This window comes from Eucyclogobius newberryi, unplaced genomic scaffold, assembly GCF_026437365.1.
Source record: "Eucyclogobius newberryi isolate DKJ021-1_F unplaced genomic scaffold, fEucNew1.0.hap1 SCAF_12, whole genome shotgun sequence".
NCBI lineage: Eukaryota > Metazoa > Chordata > Actinopteri > Gobiiformes > Gobiidae > Eucyclogobius > Eucyclogobius newberryi.
Genome location: NW_027315746.1, coordinates 6,805,137 through 6,829,358, shown reverse-complemented (window position 1 = coordinate 6,829,358; position 24,222 = coordinate 6,805,137). Strand labels below are relative to the sequence as shown.

Here is a 24,222-nt window from a genome sequence, read left to right as displayed (position 1 = left end):
TAGTCCTGGTTTAGCCCTGGTTTAGTCCTAGTTTAGTCCTGCTTTAGCCCTGGTTTAGTCCTGGTTTAGTCCTGGTTTAGTCCTGGTTTAGTCCTGGTTTAGCCCTGGTTTAGTCCTAGTTTAGTCCTGCTTTAGCCCTGGTTTAGTCCTGGTTTAGTCCTGGTTTAGTCCTAGTTTAGTCCTGCTTTAGCCCTGGTTTAGTCCTGGTTTAGTCCTGGTTTAGTCCTGGTTTGGCCCTGGTTTAATTCTGGTTTAGTCCTGGTTTAGTCCTGGTTTGGTCCTGGTTTAGTCCTGCTTTAGTCCTGGTTTAGTCCTGCTTTAGTCCTGGTTTAGTCCTGGTTTAGTCCTGGTTTAGTCCTAGTTTAGTCCTGCTTTAGCCCTGGTTTAGTCCTGGTTTAGTCCTGGTTTAACCCTGGTGTAGCCCTGGTTTAGTCCTGGTTTAGTCCTGGTTTAACCCTGGTGTAGCCCTGGTTTAGTCCCGGTTTAGCCCCGGTTTAGTCCTGGTTTAGTCCTGGTTTAGTCCAGTGTAAACTGACCTGTTGTTCCAAATGCTGCGGAAGAGGTCCAGCGCTTCCCGTAGTCTGTTGGTGTTGTTGTCTTCCCTTATTACCATGTTGTAGCTGCTGCTCGCCACCACGAAGATGATCGCAGTGACATCTAGAGGACGGAGCGGGAAGTGCATCAGCAGAGCACACACGGAAACACACTAACAACACCTTTATCACGCAAGATAAATAAAATAAATAAATAAAATAAAATAAATAAAATAAAACTGAATGCATAAAATAAATACAATAAATAAAACTAAATAGATAAAATACATACAATAAATAAAATGAATAAATACACTTAAATAATAATTAGACATTCTACAAATAACTAATATAAATAAAAGTTAGCAGTAAATGTCCCTTGTGTCCTTATTCAACTACAATACTACAATACATTTTAAATAATAATACATGTTTTTTTTAATTATACAGTGCTTTTAATATTTCATTATACACAAATGCACCTTTACATCGAGTCTTAATAAAATGTTCTCGATTTAATTATCTTATTCTTCTCTTTTATGTCTTCATCTGTTTTGTGATTTGAATGCATTTTTTGCCTTCCCAGCACTTTTAAACTCCTCCTACATGATTTGTGCCTGTTAAATAAACTTCTTATACTTCTTATAACATATGTTGAACCGTTATGACACGTTAGGAAAGTTTTACCGTTAAAGCATTGGATCCATTTTCTCCTCTCGTCTCGCTGGCCTCCAACGTCGAACATGCTGTGGACAGAACACACACTTGCATCAGAAACGTGGAGGAGACGACGCCCCCTGTACGTGCACGCCGACGCCCCCGTGTGGTCAGAGCGGGACAAGACAAGGTAGATACAGATTCATCGTTTTTGTGGTGTTTTATTGGTCAGTTTGAGCTCTGGACACTTGAGCTTTCACCGGGACAAAAACACGGTCCAATCTGCATCTAAACATGTTTTATTATTTCACATATTTCACTTAATCCACTACAATTAACACTCTTGTACTTCACACGATTCTGACAGAACGTACAGAAGGATTTGTCCATATCTAATTTTAACCCCGATATATTATATTAGTACATTTTTATATGTTCACGCACATTTTCAGTCAGATCTAGTTTATTCAAATACTAAATAAATCGTCCAAAACCCTCTCAGTAAATATCTTTCCATATGTTAACTAAACGAAGCAAGAACATTAAACCTGACTTTGTCCCTTTTTCAGACTAAAATGTCCCAAATATGTGCAGTTTTTACACATAAAACACCTTATTTAAATATGAAAACATGACATGACGAAAAACTTGCAACACATTTTTCTCACATTTAGATTAAATTAAAGTAAAGGAGAAGTTTCAAACTGATATCTCTATTTTTAAGATTTTGTCCTATTCTCTACAGTGCATCGTCTTAAGGTATTAAATGAATTAAAGTATGACGGGATAAAAGAGGTGGTAATACTCAGTTACTTTTACTTAAGTAACTTCTCAGAGTCATTTTTGACACTTACTTTCGGGTCATGTTGAGTTTGAAGTAACAGTACTTGAGTAAAAGTGTTGTTCCTCTAGAGTAAATCTACAGAAACTTTACATCGACATTAAAGTGACGTATGACAGGTTTTTATGATCTATCTCTATTTGGTGTATTTATACTTGTTGTAAATATAAATCCTAGTTTTACACAAACCGAGCAGGTATTTGTGGAGAGAACGTTGAAAAATCTGTAGAAAATAACAGGAAGTGACATCACACCAGCTAAAAGTTTATAAGATAAGATAAGATAAGATAAGATATTCCTTTATTGTCCCACATGGGGAAATTTCATTGGTGCAACGCAGGTAGATACAGAGGTAGATACAGAAGAACAGATCACTTATAGGAAGTCTGAAAAACACTTTCAGTAGAAGATCTCCTATAAATAAATAAAAACTCCCATAGACAAATAAATAAATAAATACATAAATACCATTGCATGTGATCACGACAGTAATTGCACATGAATATGTGTCACGACAGCACATAGGTTGCACATGAATTGCACATGAATTCCAACAGCAATTGCACATATGATATTATGCAGAATTTACACAAAATAAACTACTTTTTTGATCCTCTAAACATGAAATCAACAAAATAAAGCTGCTCTCATGTATTTCTATTTGTAAAATAAAAAAAACGGGGACATAGATTTGGCCTGGTGGTTTGCGGAGTCATTTCCTGGTGTGATGTCATCAATTACAAACAGGAAGTACAATCATAAACCCGCAAAATGTGCTATTGTGGGGTAAAATGTGTGTAATTCTTAGCAAAATTTAAGACATATTTATCTCAACTTCCTTTTGGTTCAATGAGTCGGGCATTTAATCCGTTTGTACGTTTTGTGTCTTCCGTTTTTTGAGTCTTTTTCCCCGTCGCCAGGACGATACGACACAGACGTTTCAGTCTTTCATCGCGTCCCCAATCATCCTCAAAACAACTACCGTATTTTACAGACTATAAGTCGCACCATTTTTTCATAGTTTTGGCCGGGGTGCGACTTATACTTATATTTATACTTATACTTCGGAGCGACTTATACTTATATTTATACTTATACTCCGGAGCAACTTATACTTATATTTATACTTATACTCCAGTGCGACTTATATATGTTTTTTCTTCTCTATTTTGCCTTTTTTTGGCTGGTGTGACTTTTACTCTGAAAACTACGGTATTATTACTTTGTCGCCGATTCTCGCGCCAAACACTTGGGTCAACCCGTTTGACCTTTGACCCTGGCCGTGACCCGCCCCCAAAGGAGACGGCGGGGCTCGTGGCCGGTGGTGTGGTTTCATACAAAGGTTTCAGACGCTGTGTCGGGCAGAAGTGGGTCAAACGCTTATGAAAGCCGCTGCGTTTATCGGGCGCTTCTGTAACAGGAAGCACCGGTCAATACGTCCAGCAGGACACAAGGGCCAAAGGTCACAGTGTGATGTCACCGCTTTATCACATGATGACGCTGCACTTTGTTTTGTTTAGTGATGGGGACAATATGAAACAAAAAATTATAAGAATAAAACGCCTTTAATTGTATTGATCAATTGTAATTTTTGGTCTTATTATTTCCTAACGTGTCTGTCCGCTCTGGAGAGCAGCTTCAGTGAGAGACTGATCCACCCTCGATGTGTGAAGGAAAGGTTCCGTAGGTCTTTCCTTCCTGCTGCTGTCAGACTTTATAACAAACACTGTTAGTACTGAACACTCACAATACTGACCTAACCTAATACTGATGTGCAATTCTGTCATATGTGCAATTACTGTGAAATTCATGTGCAACCTATGTGCTGTCGTGACACATATTCATGTGCAATTACTGTCGTGATCACATGCAATGGTATTTATGTATTTATTTATTTGTCTATGGGAGTTTTTATTTATTTATAGGAGATCTTCTACTGAAAGTGTTTTTCATACTTCCTGTAGGTGATCTGTTCTTCTGTATCTACCTCTGTATCTACCTGCGTTGCACCAATGAAATTTCCCCATGTGGGACAATAAAGGAATATCTTTTCTTATCTTATTATTCATTTATTTTTCCAACAAACAAAAATTGCACAATTATTGTTTTATTAAATGATGACTTTGCACTTTGTTTTGTTTATTGACAGGGACAATATAATATTTAACTCTATTGATCAATTATACAATACAATAAAAAATAAATCAAAAAAAAATCTCCCAAATCTCACCTTTGAAGTTTAGTTTATACATTGACAGGGCAATATGGTTTAAAAAAATATATATGTTTTTTTTTTGCTTGTGTTGCTCAATCAAGATTTTAATTATTGAGGTTTATATTATTTATTGATAGGTAAATATGGTAAAAAATATAAATACATTTTTTAAGTGGCTACGTAACATTTTAGAACTCTACATGTGTCACTCTGAACGTTCATTTTTCAGGGCGGGGATAGGGGGTAGGTGAGAACACTTGAGGGACACTTTCATACGTCCCCTTTAAGGACAGTTACTCTTTCATACGTCCCCTTTAAGGACAGTTTCTCTTTCATACGTCCCCTTTAAGGACAGTTACTCTTTCATACGTCCCCTTTAAGGACAGTTACTCTTTCATACGTCCCCTTTAAGGACAGTTACTGTTTCATACGTCCCCTTTAAGGACAGTTACTCTTTCATACGTCCCCTTTAAGGACAGTTACTGTTTCATACGTCCCCTTTAAGGACAGTTACTGTTTCATACGGCCCCTTTAAGGACAGTTACTGTTTCATACGTCCCCTTTAAGGACAGTTACTCTTTCATATGTTCCCTTTAAGGACAGTTGCTCTTTCATACGTCCCCTTTAAGGACAGTTACTCTTTCATACGTCCTCTTTAAGGACAGTTACTGTTTCATACGTCCCCTTTAAGGACAGTTACTCTTTCATATGTTCCCTTTAAGGACAGTTGCTCTTTCATACGTCCCCTTTAAGGACAGTTACTCTTTCATACGTCCCCTTTAAGGACAGTTACTGTTTCATACGTCCCCTTTAAGGACAGTTACTGTTTCATACGTCCCCTTTAAGGACAGTTACTGTTTCATACGTCCCCTTTAAGGACAGTTACTGTTTCATACGGCCCCTTTAAGGACAGTTTCTCTTTCATACGTCCCCTTTAAGGACAGTTACTCTTTCATACGTCCCCTTTAAGGACAGTTTATCTTTCATACGTCCCCTTTAAGGACAGTTACTCTTTCATACGTCCCCTTTAAGGACAGTTACTCTTTCATACGTCCTCTTTAAGGACAGTTTCTCTTTCATACGTCCCCTTTAAGGACAGTTACTCTTTCATACGTCCCCTTTAAGGACAGTTTCTCTTTCATACGTCCCCTTTAAGGACAGTTACTCTTTCATACGTCCTCTTTAAGGACAGTTACTCTTTCATACGTCCTCTTTAAGGACAGTTACTCTTTCATACGTCCCCTTTAAGGACAGTTTCTCTTTCATACGTCCCCTTTAAGGACAGTTACTCTTTCATACGTCCCCTTTAAGGACAGTTACTCTTTCATACGTCCCCTTTAAGGACAGTTACTCTTTCATACGTCCCCTTTAAGGACAGTTACTCTTTCATACATCCCCTTTAAGGACAGTTTCTCTTTCATACGTCCCCTTTAAGGACAGTTTCTCTTTCATACGTCCCCTTTAAGGACAGTACGTCCCCTTTAAGGACAGTTACTCTTTCATACGTCCCCTTTAAGGACCAGCAGATACTCAAAGCCCCAGTATCAAAATTGTAATTGTAATTGATTTTCATGGGATTATAAAGGATTTACAGTAGTAGTAGAGTTTATTCTGCCTTTTTATAGATAATTATTGATCTTTTTTTACCGTGTCGTGACATAAGCTTAATAAACTTGGCTGTTTAATATTTAAAATTTAAAACTGCAATACCACACCTTCTCAAAACTAGACAAACACACACAATAATCCTTAAAATAAGTGAAATTGTGACGTGAATTGTACTTATTACTTAGGTATTTAGCATTTATTCAGTAGAAATGATAGAAATAAAACAAGATAAATCAGATTGTCTTTTGTCCAGATTCAAGTGGACAAACCTCGGTGCCTTTTATGACATTTCAAAATAAAACCGTGATATTATTTGGTCAAACCTGGTGTTGAAACTTACTGAAAGTTGACTTTATCTACTTGGAACCGCGTCTCGAAAATCCCTGAAGTTAACACTCGGCAGCGTAGAAGGTCCTGTGAAAACACACACGAGCACCTTTAAGCTTTCGCCCGCGTAAAAAAAGATGAATAAATTAATAATTAAAGTCGAAAGGAAGCGCCGACCTGGTCCGTGGGCGTGTAGTCGCTCTGTCTCACCGAGTCGATTCTGTCCAGAAAACTGCAACACACAAAAAACACCAAAGTTAGACGTTTACAAGCAAAGTTTAGAGGAAAATCGGTAAAAGAACGGCGAGAATAACGGGTAAAACGTGGAACATTTCGGAGGATTTCGGACGAAGCCGTGAGAAAATGACAGAAAATGCAATAAATATATACAATTTTGCAAATTTTCAACAGTTTACAAAGTGCAGCGTTTAGTCTTTATTTGTCACTCAATAGTCACATTTTAAACACAAAAGCACTGACGTTTTACACTGAAAGGGCTTCGTACAGTGCGACAGCGGCGCCATAGCAACGCCGATCAAAGACAAACGATACAGATGTTTTACTTGTTTTATATTTTACGTTGGAGCAGAACTGTTTACTGTTTTTTGTGCTTGCTCGTAAAAATGTCATGACAGTGTAAAACCTGAACGAGATAAGCGCATTTACCGTATTTTCCGGACTATGTGTCGCACCTTTTTTCATAGTACTTATATTTATACTTAATACTCCAGTGCAACTTATATATGTTTTTTTTCTTCTCTATTATGCATTTTTGGCTGGTGCCACTTATACTCCGGAAAATACGGTATTTTCAGATTTGTAATGAAAAATTTGGCACATTTTAGCTTTAGCTAGTCAACGTTTGGACAGTGTCGACAAAAATGAACGTCACACTATTTTATTTGCAGCTCGACAACGATGATCAGGCAGTATTTTCACAAAGCAGCGGGAAAGTACTAAAATGTGCAGAAATATTGCATCATACTCGTGTTTGGAAGATAAAACTGTCATTTATTTAGCTAGTTTTTAATTGTTTTGATGATTTACGATGTGTACGTGGTATATCTCTGAAACAACAAGTGCGATTTTAACCATTTTTAAATCTTCCCAAGTTTAATTGTGTTGAAAAATTTAATATATTTTGAACAATATGATTTAGTCAAGCTACGTCGGTTTGATTAAAGCTACAGGTGAACAGAGCGTGTGATATAGCATATATATCGTGTATAAGTGTCTTTGTTGTGTATAAGTGTCTTTATTGTGTGTAAGTGACTTTATTGTGTATAGGTGTCTTTATTGTGTATAAGTGTCTTTGTTGTGTGTAGGTGTCTTTGTTGTGCATAAGTGTCTTTGTTGTGTATAGGTGTCTTTGTTGTGTGTAGGTGTCTTTGTTGTGTATAAGTGTCTTTGTTGTGTATTGTGTCTTTGTTGTGTATAAGTGTCTTTGTTGTGTATTGTGTCTTTGTTGTGTGTAAGTGTCTTTGTTGTGCATAAGTGTGGTTCCATGCAGGCCTGTGCAGCGCCGCACGTGTCCACCAGAGGGCACAGCGGCTCAGTCTGGGCTATTTCTGTCTGTCTCTGGCTGTGATTACATAAGGACCAGAGTGTGGAGGATTCAGAGAGAGCAGAGCCACATCAGCCGGGACGCTTCAGGGGGCACGGGACCCACCGGAACCGGCTCAGGACCGACAAGAGACTGGACTGGGACTGGACCGGGACTGGACCGGGACTGGACCGAGACAAATGCAGGACTGAAACTGGTTCTGCTCCATCTCGTCAGTTCCTCCCACAGAGACACAAAGATCGGCCTTTAAAGTATTTCCTACACACACCAAACTTTGCGTCTCACGATCATTATGCAAATTAATTAGTCTTTTGATTAATTAGCTGTTTAAAACGAGAAACGGTCGTGTATTTCAGATTTTGACTGAATTTGATCCGTTTACGGTCGAGTTTATTTACAGAACATCATGTGTTTTTTGGACATAAACACTGAACGCTCTTGTTTCCTCAGTGTTTCTGTCTGAATGATAAAAACATCAATTAGCTGCGATTAATCAACCTTTCAACTCCAAACAATGAGTCAATATTAACACTTTCACGGCAATTTTCAGTCAGATCTAATTTACTCAAATACTAAATAATAAACCCAAAATATCAACACTTAAACCATAAAACGACTTATTTCTGAATAAAAACACGGCACGATGAGCCGCTCGTCGTGCCGTGTTTTTATTTGAGTTATTTGGGTGATAAACGTCTCTGTCTCTCTTTTTCTGCACAATTTTAACTCACTTTTAACTCTTAATGCGCTAAAACGCCTGTGATCATCGTCGCGTTTCCGCCTTCCCTCCGATCCGATCGCCGCGGCAACGCGACGACGACTTCTCCGCCGCGTCGGATCGGCGCAGAATGACCCGAATTGCCCGCGACAAAGTGGTCACATTTGCGGGAAAGGAACGGCGGGGTTATAAATACCGGGCGCTTCGTGACTGCCATGTGACACGAGCGCTGCCGGGGCAGAGCGGGGTAAAAATAGGCCCGCGAAAGGGAGACGGGGGCAAAGAAACGCCGAAAAAAACGCTAAATAATCACGTTTATCCGGCGTGGAAAGTGCGGGGGGGCGGGGCGGTTCAGCGAGTTACGAGAGGATTTAAACCGAAGCAGGAAAATTGTAAAAGTGAACGTCTTAGAAGCAGAAATGAGACGTAAAACTGAATGTGGCGGCGTGACCTGATTAATACGAATAAATGTGAAGAAAAAAAGCATCTTTAATAATGTGTGCGGGATCAAAATACGGATCTGAACGAGTGAATTAAACACAAATACAGTTTGTTTCACGCTTGTTGTGCGTTAGTTTTGAGTTTTGAAGTAAATTACAGCAAATGAAGGTCAAAATACGGTGACTGAAACTTATAGAACACTTACAAACAAAGTGTATTATTGATGAAAATCAGGATTAGTTTACTTTTTTATAAACAAAACACAATTACAATACATTTTTACAGCGGAATACATGTGTTTGCGGTGACGTCATACATCCGGGACTTCCCCATAGCGGCCATTTTGAAAGGGGCACGTGATATACGAGCAACCACCACGACTGCATCCTTTTCTACTGCATCATGAGCTACGAATACTTTGACTCTTTAGACGATAACGTCAAACTAAGGTTCAGGACAAAGCTCTCATTCCTTGGTCAGACACAGAGCGATGTCCAAACAGAACAATGTCCTGACAGAAGACAGGGTTGTGGCGTATGGATATCGTAGTAGTAGTATGTAGTAGACGTGCGGTTGTGCCCCTTTCAAAAGGGCGGACTCGGTTGCTACTGTACAAGTTCCCGGATGTGTGAACGCATGAATTGCCCAGATTAGTCAATTAACCGTCGCATTGTAACTTTGGCTCAACGTTTTTGAGGAAAATAATTAAAAAAAAATTGTGATTAGATCAGTTATAAGGCATTATAAATGTTTGCGAGGGGCCGGAAATCTAAACCTTCAAACTAAAACAAGAGTAGAAGAAGCAGCAGCAGCAGCAGCAGCAGCAGCAGCAGCAGCAGCAGCAGCAGCAGCAGCAGCAGCAGCAGCAGCAGCAGCAGCAGCAGCAGCAGCAGCAGCAGCATGAGCAGCAGATGCAGCAGCAGCAGCAGCAGCAGCAGCAGCAGCAGCAGATGCAGCAGCAGGAGCAGCAGCAGCAGCAGCAGCAGGAGCAGCAGCAGTAGCAGCAGCAGCAGGAGCAGCAGCAGGAGCAGGAGCAGCAGCAGCAGCAGCAGGAGCAGCAGCAGGAGCAGGAGCAGGAGCAGCAGCAGCAGCAGCAGGAGCAGCAGCAGGAGCAGCAGCAGGAGCAGCAGCAGCAGCAGGAGCAGGAGCAGCAGCAGGAGCAGCAGCAGGAGCAGGAGCAGCAGCAGCAGCAGGAGCAGCAGCAGCAGCAGCAGCAGCAGATGCAGCAGCAGCAGCAGCAGCTGCAGCAGATGCAGCAGCAGCAGCAGATGCAGATGCAGATGCAGCAGCAGCAGCAGCAGCAGCTGCAGCAGATGCAGCAGCAGCAGCAGATGCAGATGCAGCAGCAGCAGATGCAGCAGCAGCTGCAGCAGCAGATGCAGATGCAGCAGCAGCAGCAGCAGATGCAGCAGCAGCAGCAGCAGCAGCAGCAGCAGCAGCAGCTGCAGCTGCAGCTGCAGCAGCAGCAGATGCAGCAGCAGCAGCAGGAGCAGGAGCAGGAGCAGGAGCAGCAGCAGCAGCAGCAGCAGCAGGAGCAGCAGCAGGAGCAGCAGCAGGAGCAGCAGCAGCAGCAGGAGCAGGAGCAGGAGCAGGAGCAGCAGCAGGAGCAGCAGCAGCAGCAGGAGCAGGAGCAGCAGCAGCAGCAGCAGCAGGAGCAGCAGCAGCAGCAGCAGATGCAGCAGCAGCAGCAGCAGCTGCAGCAGATGCAGCAGCAGCAGCAGATGCAGATGCAGCAGCAGCAGCAGCAGCTGCAGCAGATGCAGCAGCAGCAGCAGATGCTGCAGCAGCAGCAGCTGCAGCAGATGCAGCAGCAGCAGCAGATGCAGATGCAGCAGCAGCAGCAGCAGCTGCAGCAGATGCAGCAGCAGCAGCAGATGCAGATGCAGCAGATGCAGCAGCAGCAGCAGATGCAGATGCAGCAGCTGCAGCAGCAGATGCAGCAGCAGCAGCAGCAGCAGATGCAGCAGCAGCAGCAGCAGCAGCAGCAGCTGCAGCAGCAGCAGATGCAGCAGATGCAGCAGCAGCAGCAGCAGCAGCCCCTCATCTGCTCATTTGATAATTGGCTTGACTTTTCACAAATAGCCTTTAATTAGTCGAGCAGAGGGGCGTCAATACTTTCCATATTTGGAGTAATGGACTTCCCCCCGGGACTCGCGGCCGCTCTGGACTCGCGCCGCAGCCATTCTGGGAACTGCAGCTTTATTTAAACCGCCGGACGGACGGACCAGGAAGTGACCGGGTCGATTCTGCGCCGCGCTCGGCTCTGCGCGCGCTCAGAAACGCCACGACGACGACGAGAGAGCGCGACAGGCGCCTCGACCGAGCGTGATGCACGAGGCATCAGGGAAAGGCTTTATCAATGAACTTTGACTATTTTTAAATGAAATATATACAAATAACCTTGCTCTTTATTTTCATCTCAAATAATATACACTTAGTTTTCTCTGGTTCTGTCCTGTTTGCACCTTGTTCCTGTCGTTGCTGTTGTTGTTGTTGTATCTTTATTTATTCATATGTTTTGATGGATCTGTGTTTTTCTTCAATAAAAAAAAAATTAAAAATAAAAAGAAATGTATACAATTAAAAACAAAAAAACAGGACCAGAGCACAGGACAATAAATAGAAAATAAAAATAATGAAAAATAAACATGAATAAAATGGAGTCCCATTTAGAAGCAATGAGTCAAATCCTCGTGGGTCAGATACATTTGAAGAGTTCTGACGTATTATGAAAGAAACATCAAACTTAAAGCCCGTTATTTCAGTTTGGATGAATAAACGTCCCACTTCAGCTCGTGTTAAACCTCTGTGTTTATCATTTGAGACACAGTTATATTCTGTACTGAGACAAAACTGTTAGATACACTTGAATTATAACTGATTTTAGATAGATATATCATTTTTTCTTCTGTAATCTATTTTATGCATGATTTGTGTGATTGTTTTTGGGGCGTGGCACAGATTTACATTGGTTCTGAGCCGCACGTCGCCGCGGCGTCGACACCGGAGCCGCGGTCGATCCCGGCGCTGGCGAGGAACAGTAGATGAGGACGTCTCTGGGCCCGTCCTAAAAATAGCCCCCGAGCGGAGACAGCGCTGAAAGTCAAACCCGAGCCCAGAGTAAACACTGGCCTCTGCTCTGTCTCACGCCCCCCCCCCCCCCCCCCCCCCCTCCGGCGGCGAGGAGGACGCTCCGACGGGCCTGTTCAACGTCCGGTGCGGCTTGACCCGAAATAGACCCGGGGGCCATCGTTCAGCTCTGACAGGGGCCACGAGCAGCGACTCCAGCGGCACTAACGGGTTCGCCTCGTCCGGGTCGAGGGACACAAGCGAGCGAACACTACTGCACACAACTATGAGCACGCTGTGACGGCAAAATGACACAAGAAGAATCCTGATTTTGTGATATTTCATGACAAATACTCACAAGTTTGTTAATATTCTCCAGCAATAAGCCTCCATTTTGTATATTTTAGCTTTAACTGGTTAAAGTTTATGCTTAAAAAACCTTTCCAAGTCACATTTCATATCGTAATTTCACAAGTCGACTGCAAAAAGTACAACAGTAAAAGTACTGCATTTTACTTTTTACTTTTTCACTACATTTAAATCCAGGTATCTGTCATTTCTGCTCCACGACATTTTTGAAATGAAAAAAGTGGCATCATTATTATTGTTATTCGTTTATTTTTAAAACAAATTTAGCCCGTTCAGAGTCTAAAGATTTTGAGTTCAAGTACTGGAATTCAGCAAAAAAAAAGTACAAAAAACTACAACAAAATTGCTTGAGATCGCCACATTTCACTCTTTAATAGTTATCAAAAGATCTGTGTCACATCCTTCTTTACTTGAGTACATGTTCTCTCCCGTATCTGTACTTTTACTTAACAAAATGCAGTACTTCTACCAGCACTGGTCCTAGCAGCCAAAGTAATAAACTATTCAAAAACTGAATATTCCACCTTTTGAACGGAGTCTGTAAACGCTGTAAACAGAACCGGGTCATTTTAAACTCTTCTTCACTTTTATAACACATTTCTAGCGTCCCGAGTCTTATTTTGACCCCACGAGCTGCGTTTACAATATATCTGCAAAACAAACGTCACTTTATTATATGAAATAAATCAGGTACAGACCCTTGAATTAAGACTTTTGAGCCCAAAGAACCAAACTTGACTCAGAAATACACTGACAAAGCACAAAACGCTCACCACTGCCCCCTACTGGACGGCAGGCTTCTCTAAATAACGCCGAGCCCTCACTGGCCCTCGCCATCGCCAGCCCTCGCCGGCCTTGCCAGCCCTCACCGGCCCTCGCCATCGCCGGCCTCGCCAGCCCTCGCCGGCCCTCGCCGGCCCTCGCCGGCCCTCGCCGGCCCTCGCCGGCCCTCGCCGGCCTCGCCAGCCCTCGCCAGCCATCGCCAGCCATCGCCGGCCATCGCCGGCCTCGCCGGCCCTCGCCGCGGCTGGCTCTGGCTCGCGCTGCCGCACAGACATAAAGCTTCATGTCAAAGGAGTTGTTGCGCTCCGAGTCGACGAGCTGTGCCCGAAACGCAAGTCGATGGGAAAGACACAGGAGTCAAAGGTTGAGGGCGGATTGTGTAACAGCCACACTGTGTTTCCTTGTGATGGTGTGTGGAGCCAAATGTGCCAGGGAATGGATGGAAAGAGATAGACATGAAGAAAAATAGATGGAAATAAATAAAAATAGACAAAAACAAATAAAAATAGAAGAAAAATATATAAAAACAAATAAAAATGGAAGACAAATAGAAAAAAACAAATAAAAAATAGAGCAAACATGTATATAAAAAAATGAGAAATAGATGAAAATAAATAAAAATAGATGAAAAACAAATACAAAATTATGAAAAATAGATTTTTTAAAAATGAAAATAGATACAAACAAATGAAAAATAGATGAAAAGTAGATAGAAAAAACAAATAATAGATCAAAATGGATTAAAAAAGGATACACATTTATAACAGTAGATAAAAATAAATTAAAATTAAAAAAATCACTTAATTTGTAAATATTCTCTGTTTAGATGCATATTTATAACTGTATTTAATTGAAAAAGTATTTAAAAAGGGAAGGGACATTGAGAGCGTGGACTCAAATAAAAGTGATCTCATCTTAGCTCATGTTAAAATTATGCAACTGAAGAATATTTGGTCTTGATTTGAAAAGATTGGAGAAAAACAGGTGTGTAGTTATTTATATCTGTCCAGTTTATTCATTTAACTCGTCTTTTGTGGTACGTTTTATCTCTAAACTCTCATTTCTTTCCTCTCGGGCCTCGCCGCTGCTGTTGACGCAGTTCGCCGGCCGTCCTCCGAGTGGCACCGCTCCGCTCCCGTACCTCTGACGCTGCTTGCTTTCACAGCCGGTCTCCATGGAAACCCCAGAGTTCACTCCTCTCCCTCCCTCTCTCTGCCTCTCTCCTCTTCCCTCTCTGGTTTCTCACTCGTCGCCGCTCTGGTCTCGTCTGCTCCGGGAATCGCGACTTCAGAGTCAAGTTTTAACGTTTTCATTTCACCGCGAGCTATTTTTGGAAAGTTCACGACCTCACGCTGCCAGCGACGAAGCCAGGAGCCATTTTGGAGACGGGAACAAGGCCGCGAACCCCTCATTTTGGGCTATAAATAACATGCATGGATGAATAAATACATAAAATACATCTAAATCTGCTGCATTTCACGCAGAATTCTTATGGGAGTATTGGGTTCACACGGCAAACTTGGGACTGATCCGGGTTAAAACTGGAACTGAACCAAGACTAGATCAGGACTAAACCAAGAATGGATCAGGACTAAACCAAGACTAGAACAGGACTAAACCAAGACTAGAACAGGACCAAACCAAGACTAGATCAGGACTAAACCAAGACTAGATCAAGACTAAACCTGGACTAGATCAGGACTAAACCAAGACTGGATCAGGACTAAACCAAGACTAGACCAGGACTAAACCAAGACTAGATCAGGACTAAACCTGGACTAGATCAGGACTAAACCAAGACTAGACCAGGACTAAACCAAGACTAGATCAGGACTAAACCAAGACTAGATCAGGACTAAACCAAGACTAGATCAGGACTAAACCTGGACTAGATCAGGACTAAACCAAGACTAGATCAGGACAAAACCTGGACTAGATCAGGACTAAACCTGGACTAGATCAGGACTAAACCAAGACTAGACCAGGACTAAACCAAGACTAGATCAGGACTAAACCAGGACTAGATCAGGACTAAACCTGGACTAGATCAGGACTAAACCTGGACTAGAACAGGACTAAACCAAGACTAGATCATGGCTAAACCAAGACTAGATCAGGACTAAACCAAGACTAGATCAGGACTAAACCTGGACTAGATCAGGACTAAACCTGGACTAGATCAGGACTAAACCAAGACTAGATCAGGACTAAACCAAGACTAGATCAGGGCTAAACCTGGACTAGAACAGGACTAAACCAAGACTAGACTAGATCAGGACTAAACCCAGACTAGATCAGGACAAAACCTGGACTAGATCAGGACTAAACCTGGACTAGATCAGGACTAAACCAAGACTAGACCAGGACTAAACCAAGACTAGATCAGGACTAAACCTGGACTAGAACAGGACTAAACCAAGACTAGATCAGGGCTAAACCTGGACTAGAACAGGACTAAACCAAGACTAGACTAGATCAGGACTAAACCAAGACTAGATCAGGACTAAACCAAGACTAGATCAGGACTAAACCAAGACCAGAACAGGACTAAACCAAGACTAGACCAGGACTAAACCAAGACTAGATCAGGACTAAACCAAGACCAGAACAGGACTAAACCAAGACTAGACCAGGACTAAACCAAGACTAGATCAGGACTAAACCAAGACTAGATCAGGACTAAACCAAGACTAGATCAGGACTAAACCAAGACTAGACCAGGACTGAACCAAGACTAAAACAGGACTAAACCAAGACTAGATCAGGACTAAACCAAGACTAGAACAGGACTAAACCAAGACTAGATCAGGACTAAACCAAGACTAGACCAGGAGTAAACCAAGACTAGACCAGGACTAAACCAAGACTAGATCAGGACTAAACCAAGACTAGATCAGGACTAAACCAAGACTAGATCAGGACTAAACCAAGACTAGATCAGGACTAAACCAAGACAAGACCAGGACTAAACCAAGACTAGATCAGGACTAAACCAAGACTAGATCAGGACTAAACCAAGACTAGATCAGGACTAAACCAAGACTAGACCAGGACTAAACCAAGACTAGAACAGGACTAAACCAAGACTAGATCAGGACTAAACCAAGACTAGATCAGGACTAAACCAAGACTAGACCAGGAGTAAACCAAGACTAGACCAGGAGTAAACCAAGACTAGATCAGGACTAAACCAAGACTAGATCAGGACTAAACCAAGACTAGATCAGGACTAAACCAAGACCAGAACAGGACTAAACCAAGACTAGACCAGGACTAAACCAAGACTAGATCAGGACTAAACCACGACTAGACCAGGACAGAACCAAGACTAAAACAGGACTAAACCGAGACTAAACCAGGACTAAACCAAGACTAAAACAGGACTAACCCAAGACTAGACCAGGACTAAACCAAGACTAGATCAGGACTAAACCAAGACAAGCCTCAAAAAAATATTTAAAATAAGAATGCTACAAAAATATTGACGAAAACATTGCAATCAAGTACAAATAACCCATTAAATTGAGAAATTCATGGCCGATATTGACAAGAATTTCAATCTCAAGACATACTTTTGGCATTCTCTCACTAACGACAATACTCGAGTACATGAAAAAGTGTTAAAATGTCTTGGTTGGGCACAGAACGTGAACGAACCGTAAAATTAACCAGAAAAGTGAAAAAATCCCACTTCATACTCTCGTTTTGGGGGATTAATCTGCACGTTTCTGACACGCTCGATATTCTAATTCAGCAAATCTCCCAAAGCTGTGATATTATAGGTTTGCCATGACATTTCCCAGCTCCGACGGGACAAATTCAGGACTAAAAACCAAAACCAAACCGTCTCTAAACTTTTATACGGCGTTCATAAGTCGAGAGCCACGAACGCCCTGTAAAAGATCGCTGCGTAGTGGGGGAATAACCCAACACTTTTGCAGTTTATTTGTGGTGAGTTGGCTATATTTACTGTACACGCACGCCAACTTTCTGATCGTTATCTGATTTCTGGAGCTATTGAAGTGTCAGAAACGGTTGCATCCGACTTCTTTCTGATTGGCCACAACTGTGAAAAGGTTTTGACAAGGAAACGTGTCTGATTAACGTGGCGAAGACGAAAATGAAAGAGAAAATGCTAAAGATCGAGAGGTATTTGAGATGTCATTGTACTTTGTCTTCCGAACACAACTCTGACTTACCGTTTTTGATGATCAGATTTCCCTCGACAGTATAATTATTGGGTTTTCTAATAATTCTCATCATTTATTCTATTATTTCTGGTCATGTAAATGTAACGTACGAAGTGAAAATGCTCGATTTTGTACTTTTTTCTTGTCTAATATGCAAAACCAACTTCAAATTATGCTCTATACATGAAAAAAACTCAAACTACATCATCGTATCATAAATCCACGACGTTTTTTACACTTCTGTGCTTTTCAATCGCTCCGCTAAACAGTTTAACGTGTTTTTCCTGCTGCCCAACGTCGTTTTTAGCTTCAATTCGCCCAATCGCAAAAAGAACGTAGCCGAACTTTAAACTGGTCTCGAACGCGGCTTCATCGAGCAAACGTAACCGTCCCGACGACACGTATACAATAAAACCCACGGCGCGGGGTCAAATCCGACGACGATAAGACGCAAATATTGACTGTACGTGGCTTAATTACAAACCCGAGGCCTTCAGCACACGTTTGTTCGGGTTTTACAGCCGCGGACAAAGTGAACGAGGGCCAGTTTGTTACATACGTACAGCCTTATAATGAAAATAACACTTTACGCTGTCCAGAGTCCATAGATCTGACCTTCTGTTCAATTTACCTCAATCTGGATGTGACTATTAAGTGATTTACAAGTCCATTTTTCCAGTTTGGTTGAATTATTTGAAGCTATTTTGCGGATTTTAGTCGGAAGTACCATATTTTCTGGACTATAAAGCGTACCTTTTTTCAAAATTTTGGCCGGGGTGCGACTTATACTTATATTCATACTTATATACTTATACTTATATAAGCGACTTATATGTGATATTATTTGTTATTTTCACACTTGCAACCGCATTTCATACTCCAGTGAAACTTAAATTTGTTTTTTCTCCTTTATTATGCATTTTTTGGCTTGTGCGACTTATACTCCGGTGCGACTTATAGTCCAGAAAATACGGGTCATTGATTAGAGAACTTCAGTGGCAATAAATTCATGGAAAAAACTATGCTTGAATGAGTTTTTTCCTCTATTAAAACACGTGTGTACTGTATATTATAAAAGGGAATCACTCAAAGGACAGTTTTACCCAATAAATGCGAAAAAACAGGTCTAGCTACATGTTAGCACGGTTTTATCCGCGGAGAAACGGCGCCGTCACACCTTTGTTTTCACTTTGTCTTTGTTCTTGATGCACGAGATACTCATCCTTAAAACTTATTTATTTAGGAAGTGAAATTCCAGTCTCCACCTGAAGTGTTGTTTCAGCTGCTGCTTTCAAACAGAGAAGTGCCCAGAGACTCTTCTACAAACTGCGGCGCATAGACACGGATATCTTTGACATTTATGGGCATAAAGTTACAGGTACATAGGCAATAAGTAGCGTTTATGTGATGCCATAAATGGGGCTGGAAAATTTATTGGGTTCAAATGGAAATCTCAACAGTCAAAGCCCACCGAGGTTCAGGAAGTGCATTTCCGATTCATTTTCCCCATAGACTTTTCAAAAATGTTAAATATTAAGAGTTTAAAGGCAGAGGGAAACCAACTTGTCCAACAAAAAACACATTTAAAAATAAAATTCGGCTGAATGTTGTAATAACTATTTTCATTTTTTTTCAGGAATTTCACAGGATTGGGGTTTGAAAAATCCTAAAACAACTGCAGAAAAATGTTCAAGGTTCAATGGAACCCTCCTGGACGAATGAAGAACTACACCGACATCCCAAAACAACAACAGACAAAAACAAAACAACAAAAACAAGGAGAAAATCTGACTTTTAAAATGTGTACTTTAAAAAAACGGGGGGAAAAAACAACAACTTAAAATGAAAGTGGAATTGACTTCTGGAGCAGGACAAGGAGTGAACGGTCACTTTTGAACTTCATTAGCATTTTTGCAAAAGCTGAGTTTATTTTGGAGATATTTGTTACTCAGTTACTTGCAGAACAGGAACATCACAAACTTGGCGACTGAAACACCAGAAAATATGACCACGTCGAACAGTGTTTATTGACGTAGCAAAAGGCGTCAGAATTAGCACGAAAGCTAACGACAACGTAACACGAATGTCTTAAATTACTAACTAAAACAAAAAAAAATACTACATTTAGTTAGAAAATGTTCCCTTTTCTATAAATTGAATTAAAAATAAATACATTTTCTTCTTAAAATGGTAAGATTATAATTTTTTTGTCTTTTACGATTATCGATGAACTTAATAACATAAATAAATAGTCGTTTCTGAATAAACTGGGTCATATACACGCCCCTTTTAGCCGACTACAGCCTTATTCATATCACGCAAATCCCAATACAAAATCAATAACTCTCCTCACGGCGCTCGAACCAAGAACAGAGACGCAAACGTATATTGTGGGTCTATATTTAGCCCGGGAGCACATTCCTCTGCGGGTGAAAGTCGAGTCTTGTTTGACGAGGGGCCGAGGTGCTGAGGCACTCCCCCCCCCTTGGGCGTGGCCGACCGCGAGCCGAGCGGGGCCCGCCGGCGTCACGTGGTGGCCCCGCACACAAAACACGCAACCGTCAACACTGGGACGGGACGGCGGGGCGCTCAGGGTCGGCGAGGCCCACCAGAGCGGGCCAAAGAGGTTATTGTGGGCTAAACATGAGGTAATGTCACCCACTTCCACGTTTTTAACAATATCGGTTACTTAGTCTCAATATATTTATACATAAGGTTTAAATATAAGAAGAACAAACTCTATTTAACCTCTACTTTCTATATTTTGTTCTAGTTCTGAATTAGAGCTGGGTTAGAGCTGTTAAAACCTCCTTTAGTTCATTTACCTTTTGTTTACTAGGGTTGCAACTAGGGATAGGATTAATTGTGATTATTCAGGTCACAATACAATCGTAAAAAGCACAAAAAATAATGATCCTGACCATTTTTGACACAAAATTAAGTATTTCTGGTTCAATTATGGTCCAAAAAATAGAGTTAAATGTAAAGAACTTTATTTTTTCTGCCCGTTTGTGTCACATTTAACTGTATTTTGTCTTTCAGAATGTTGAGGAGCAGTAACACCACGAGAATTATAGAAGATTTAAGATTTCACGGTCTCAATAATCGTGTAAATAATCATTAACTCGTGATGCTTTTTCTCATAACAATCATAAATCATTAAAACTTAATATCATGACATCCCTAAATGCAACTAACAATGTATTAGTCGACTAGAGAAACGATTATTTCGGTTGTATATTGTGATTTTTTTATACATTTTTAACAAATTAAAGGTTGAAAACTGTGACTTATTCATAAAAATTAGAAATGTTTTGACATTTTGACTTAATAATGCTGTTGTCTTTGTTCTTAAGCATGTTTTTAGTGTCTGTTTAGTCCAGTTTACATTTATGATTTTGATATAGTGGAAAAGACACAATTATCCCGATTAACCGCTGCAGCTCTATTGTTCACACGGGACATCATCATTCATTTTAACGTGCTTTGATACGGTTAGAAACAAGCGGTCGATCTTGGTCTGTGTATTTGGTAATATATGATCAATAAACATCGGTTCACAAAATAGCACTCGATAACAACATTGACTCAACAGCACAGGCCAAACCAATCGTGGTTTGTATTGTAACGGAAACATTTCAAAGTATTTCATTTAAATTATGAAGCTCTTATTGCAACATAGTCCTTAGAATCCGGTCCATTCACATCATTTACTTCAAATATCTATGTATTTTGTTGCTCGGTACGAGCCGCGTGCACTGCTTCTGTCTTGAGACCTGCTTTCACTGGGGTTTAGACCTGGTTTAGTCCTGGGGTTTAGACACGGTTTAGTCCTGGCTGAGATCTGGTTTGGTCCTGGTTTGGTCCTGGTTTAGTCCTGGTTTGGGTCTGGTTTAGTCCTGGTTTGGGCCTGATTTGGTCCTGGTTTGGGACTGGTTTAATCCTGGTTTGGGTCTGGTTTGGTCCTGGTTTAGTCCTGGTTTGGGCCTGATTTGGTCCTGGTTTGGTCCTGATTTGGTCCTGGTTTGGTCCTGGCTTGGTCCTGATTTGATCCTGGTTTGGTCCTGGCTTGGTCCTGATTTGGTCCTAATTTTGGTCCTGGTTTGGTCCTGGTTTGGTCCTGGCTTGGTCCTGATTTGATCCTGGTTTGGTCCTGGTTTGGTCCTGGTTTGGTCCTGGCTTGGTCCTGATTTGATCCTGGTTTGGTCCTGGTTTGGTCCTGGCTTGGTCCTAATTTGGTTCTGGTTTGGTCCTGGTTTGGGTCTGGTTTGGTCCTGGTTTGGGTCTGGTTTGGTCCTGGTTTGGTCCTGGTTTGGGTCTGGTTTGGTCCTGGTTTGGGTCTGGTTTGGTTCTGGTTTGGGCCTGGTTTGGTCCTGGTTTGGTCCTGGTTTGGTCCTGGTTTGGGACTGGTTTAGTCCTGGTTTGGTACTGGTTTAGTCCTGGTTTGGTCCTGGTCCAAACCAAGTCTACGTCAGGGCCAAACTGAGCTCAAGTGTAATTATTCTGGGTCAAATTTGGATGTGGTCAATGTGAAAAGGTGAATGCACCATTAGTTCACGTTTAGATCTCATACAGGCCTGGTATAGTCCGGGTTTTAGACCAGATTTTAGACTGATTTTAGACCTCTTGTAGCCCTGATTTGAGTCATTTTGTGAACCAGGTTTAGTATGGGAAAAGAGCCTAGTTTAGGCCACGTTTAGAGCTAGTTTAGTACCTGGTTTGGTCCTGTTATAGTCCAGGTTTAGTCCTGTTATAATCCAGGTTTGGTCCTGTTATAGTCCAGGTTTAGTCCTGTTTTAGTCCAGGTTTAGTCCTGTTATAGTCCTGGTTTAGTCCTGTTATAATCCAGGTTTAGTCCTGTTATAGTCCAGGTTTAGTCCTGTTTTAGTCCAGGTTTAGTCCTGTTATAGTCCTGGTTTAGTCCTGTTATAGTCCATGTTTAGTCCGGGGAAAAAATCTGAATCAGAAAAGGTTTATTGCCATTGTCAATGAACAAAATTCACAAACATAGGAAATTGTTTCTGTGATTTGGTGCAACATAAAACAATGACCAAAAATAACATATATAGAGCCTAGTTTAGTCCACATTTAGAGTACTTGGTTTAGCCCTGGTTTAGTCCTGTTATAGTCCAGGTTTGGTCCTGTTATAGTCCAGGTTTGGTCCTGTTATAGTCCAGGTTTAGTCCTGTTATAGTCCAGGTTTGGTCCTGTTATAGTCCAGGTTTAGTCCTGTTATAGTCCAGGTTTGGTCCTGTTATAGTCCAGGTTTGGTCCTGTTATAGTCCAGGTTTAGTCCTGTTATAGTCCAGGTTTGGTCCTGTTATAGTCCAGGTTTGGTCCTGTTATAGTCCAGGTTTGGTCCTGTTATAGTCCAGGTTTAGTCCAGTTATAGTCCAGGTTTAGTCCTGTTATAGTCCAGGTTTAGTCCTGTTATTGTCCAGGTTTAGTCCTGTTATAATCCAGGTTTAGTCCTGTTATAGTCCAGGTTTAGTCCTGTTATAGTCCAGGTTTAGTCCTGTTATAATCCAGGTTTGGTCCTGTTATAGTCCAGGTTTAGTCCTGTTATAGTCCAGGTTTAGTCCTGTTATAGTCCAGGTTTGGTCCTGTTATGGTACCGATTTTGGACCTGTTATAGTCCAGGTTTAGTCCAGTTATAGTCCAGGTTTGGTCCTGTTATAATCCAGGTTTGGTCCTGTTATAGTCCAGGTTTAGTCCTGTTATAGTCCAGGTTTGGTCCTGTTATAGTTCAGGTTTAGTCCTGTTATAGTCCAGGTTTAGTCCTGTTATAGTCCAGGTTTGGTCCTGTTATGGTACCGATTTTGGACCTGTTAAAGTCCAGGTTTAGTCCTGTTATAGTCCAGGTTTGGTCCTGTTATAGTCCCGGTTTGGTCCTGTTATAGTCCCGGTTTGGTCCTGTTATAGTCCAGGTTTAGTCCTGTTATTGTCCAGGTTTAGTCCTGTTATAATCCAGGTTTAGTCCTGTTATAGTCCAGGTTTAGTCCTGTTATAGTCCAGGTTTAGTCCTGTTATAGTCTAGGTTTAGTCCTGTTATAATCCTGGTTTAGTCCTGATATAGTCCAGGTTTGGTCCTGTTATAGTCCAGGTTTGGTCCTGTTATTGTCCTGGTTTGGTCCTGTTATAGTCCAGGTTTAGTCCTGTTATAGTCCAGGTTTGGTCCTGTTATAGTCCAGGTTTGGTCCTGTTATAGTCCAGGTTTAGTCCTGATATAGTCCAGGTTTGGTCCTGTTATAGTCCTGGTTTAGTCCTGATATAGCCCAGGTTTAGTCCTGATATAGTCCAGGTTTAGTCCTGTTATAGTCCAGGTTTGGTCCTGTTAATAGTCCAGGTTTAGCCTGTAGCTTTAGGCTTACTCTCTCTCATTGTTCATGTGGTCAGCATGAATGCACCATTAGTCCAGGTTCAGATCCGTTTTAGGCCTGGTACAATCTTTGCCCAGACCGAGTTTAGATCTGGTTTCAATCTGGTTTTGATCCGGTTCGGACTGGTTTAGCCCTGATTCGCTCCAGTCATTCCTCAGACCAGCTTTGCCTGGACTAGTCCGAGCCCAGAGCCAGTCTAGTCCAGTCTTTGCTATAATCCCGTCTCGGTCTCGGTTTATTCCCCGCTGCGTTCCGTGTTTCCTGTCTAACTGTTGCCGTCCCAAAATAACCCGCACGGACCTCTATATATACACACACACACATTTATACATATCAAGCGCGTCTGTTGCTCGGTCTGCGGCGCGCTCTCCTCCTCGCGCTGGCGTTTTCCTGCGGCCCGGTCGAAGCCGTCTCACCTTCCTCCGCTGACCTTCCGTTTGTTGACAGCGCATTGCCGGGATACTCCCTTTGATTCGGCTGCACACGTGACCCCTCCGCCTGTTTCTGCAGTGCCGCCGCTAAAAATA

The 24,222-nt window shown here is 41.7% G+C and overlaps 1 protein-coding gene across 2 annotated transcripts in view; it reads right to left on the bottom strand.

Moving 5' to 3' along the window:
* The window catches only part of gnal2 (guanine nucleotide binding protein (G protein), alpha activating activity polypeptide, olfactory type 2), a 94,223-nt gene that overhangs the window by 5,406 nt on the left and 64,595 nt on the right, over positions 1 to 24,222 (bottom strand). For both annotated transcript variants that reach the window (XM_072440678.1, XM_072440679.1), the window contains exons 6-9: positions 6,359 to 6,413; positions 6,195 to 6,268; positions 1,221 to 1,279; positions 537 to 657 (exon numbers count right to left, since the gene is read on the bottom strand). In XM_072440678.1, coding sequence (XP_072296779.1) covers positions 537 to 657; positions 1,221 to 1,279; positions 6,195 to 6,268; positions 6,359 to 6,413 — 309 coding nt within the window. The remainder of the gene's footprint in view (positions 1 to 536; positions 658 to 1,220; positions 1,280 to 6,194; positions 6,269 to 6,358; positions 6,414 to 24,222) is intronic.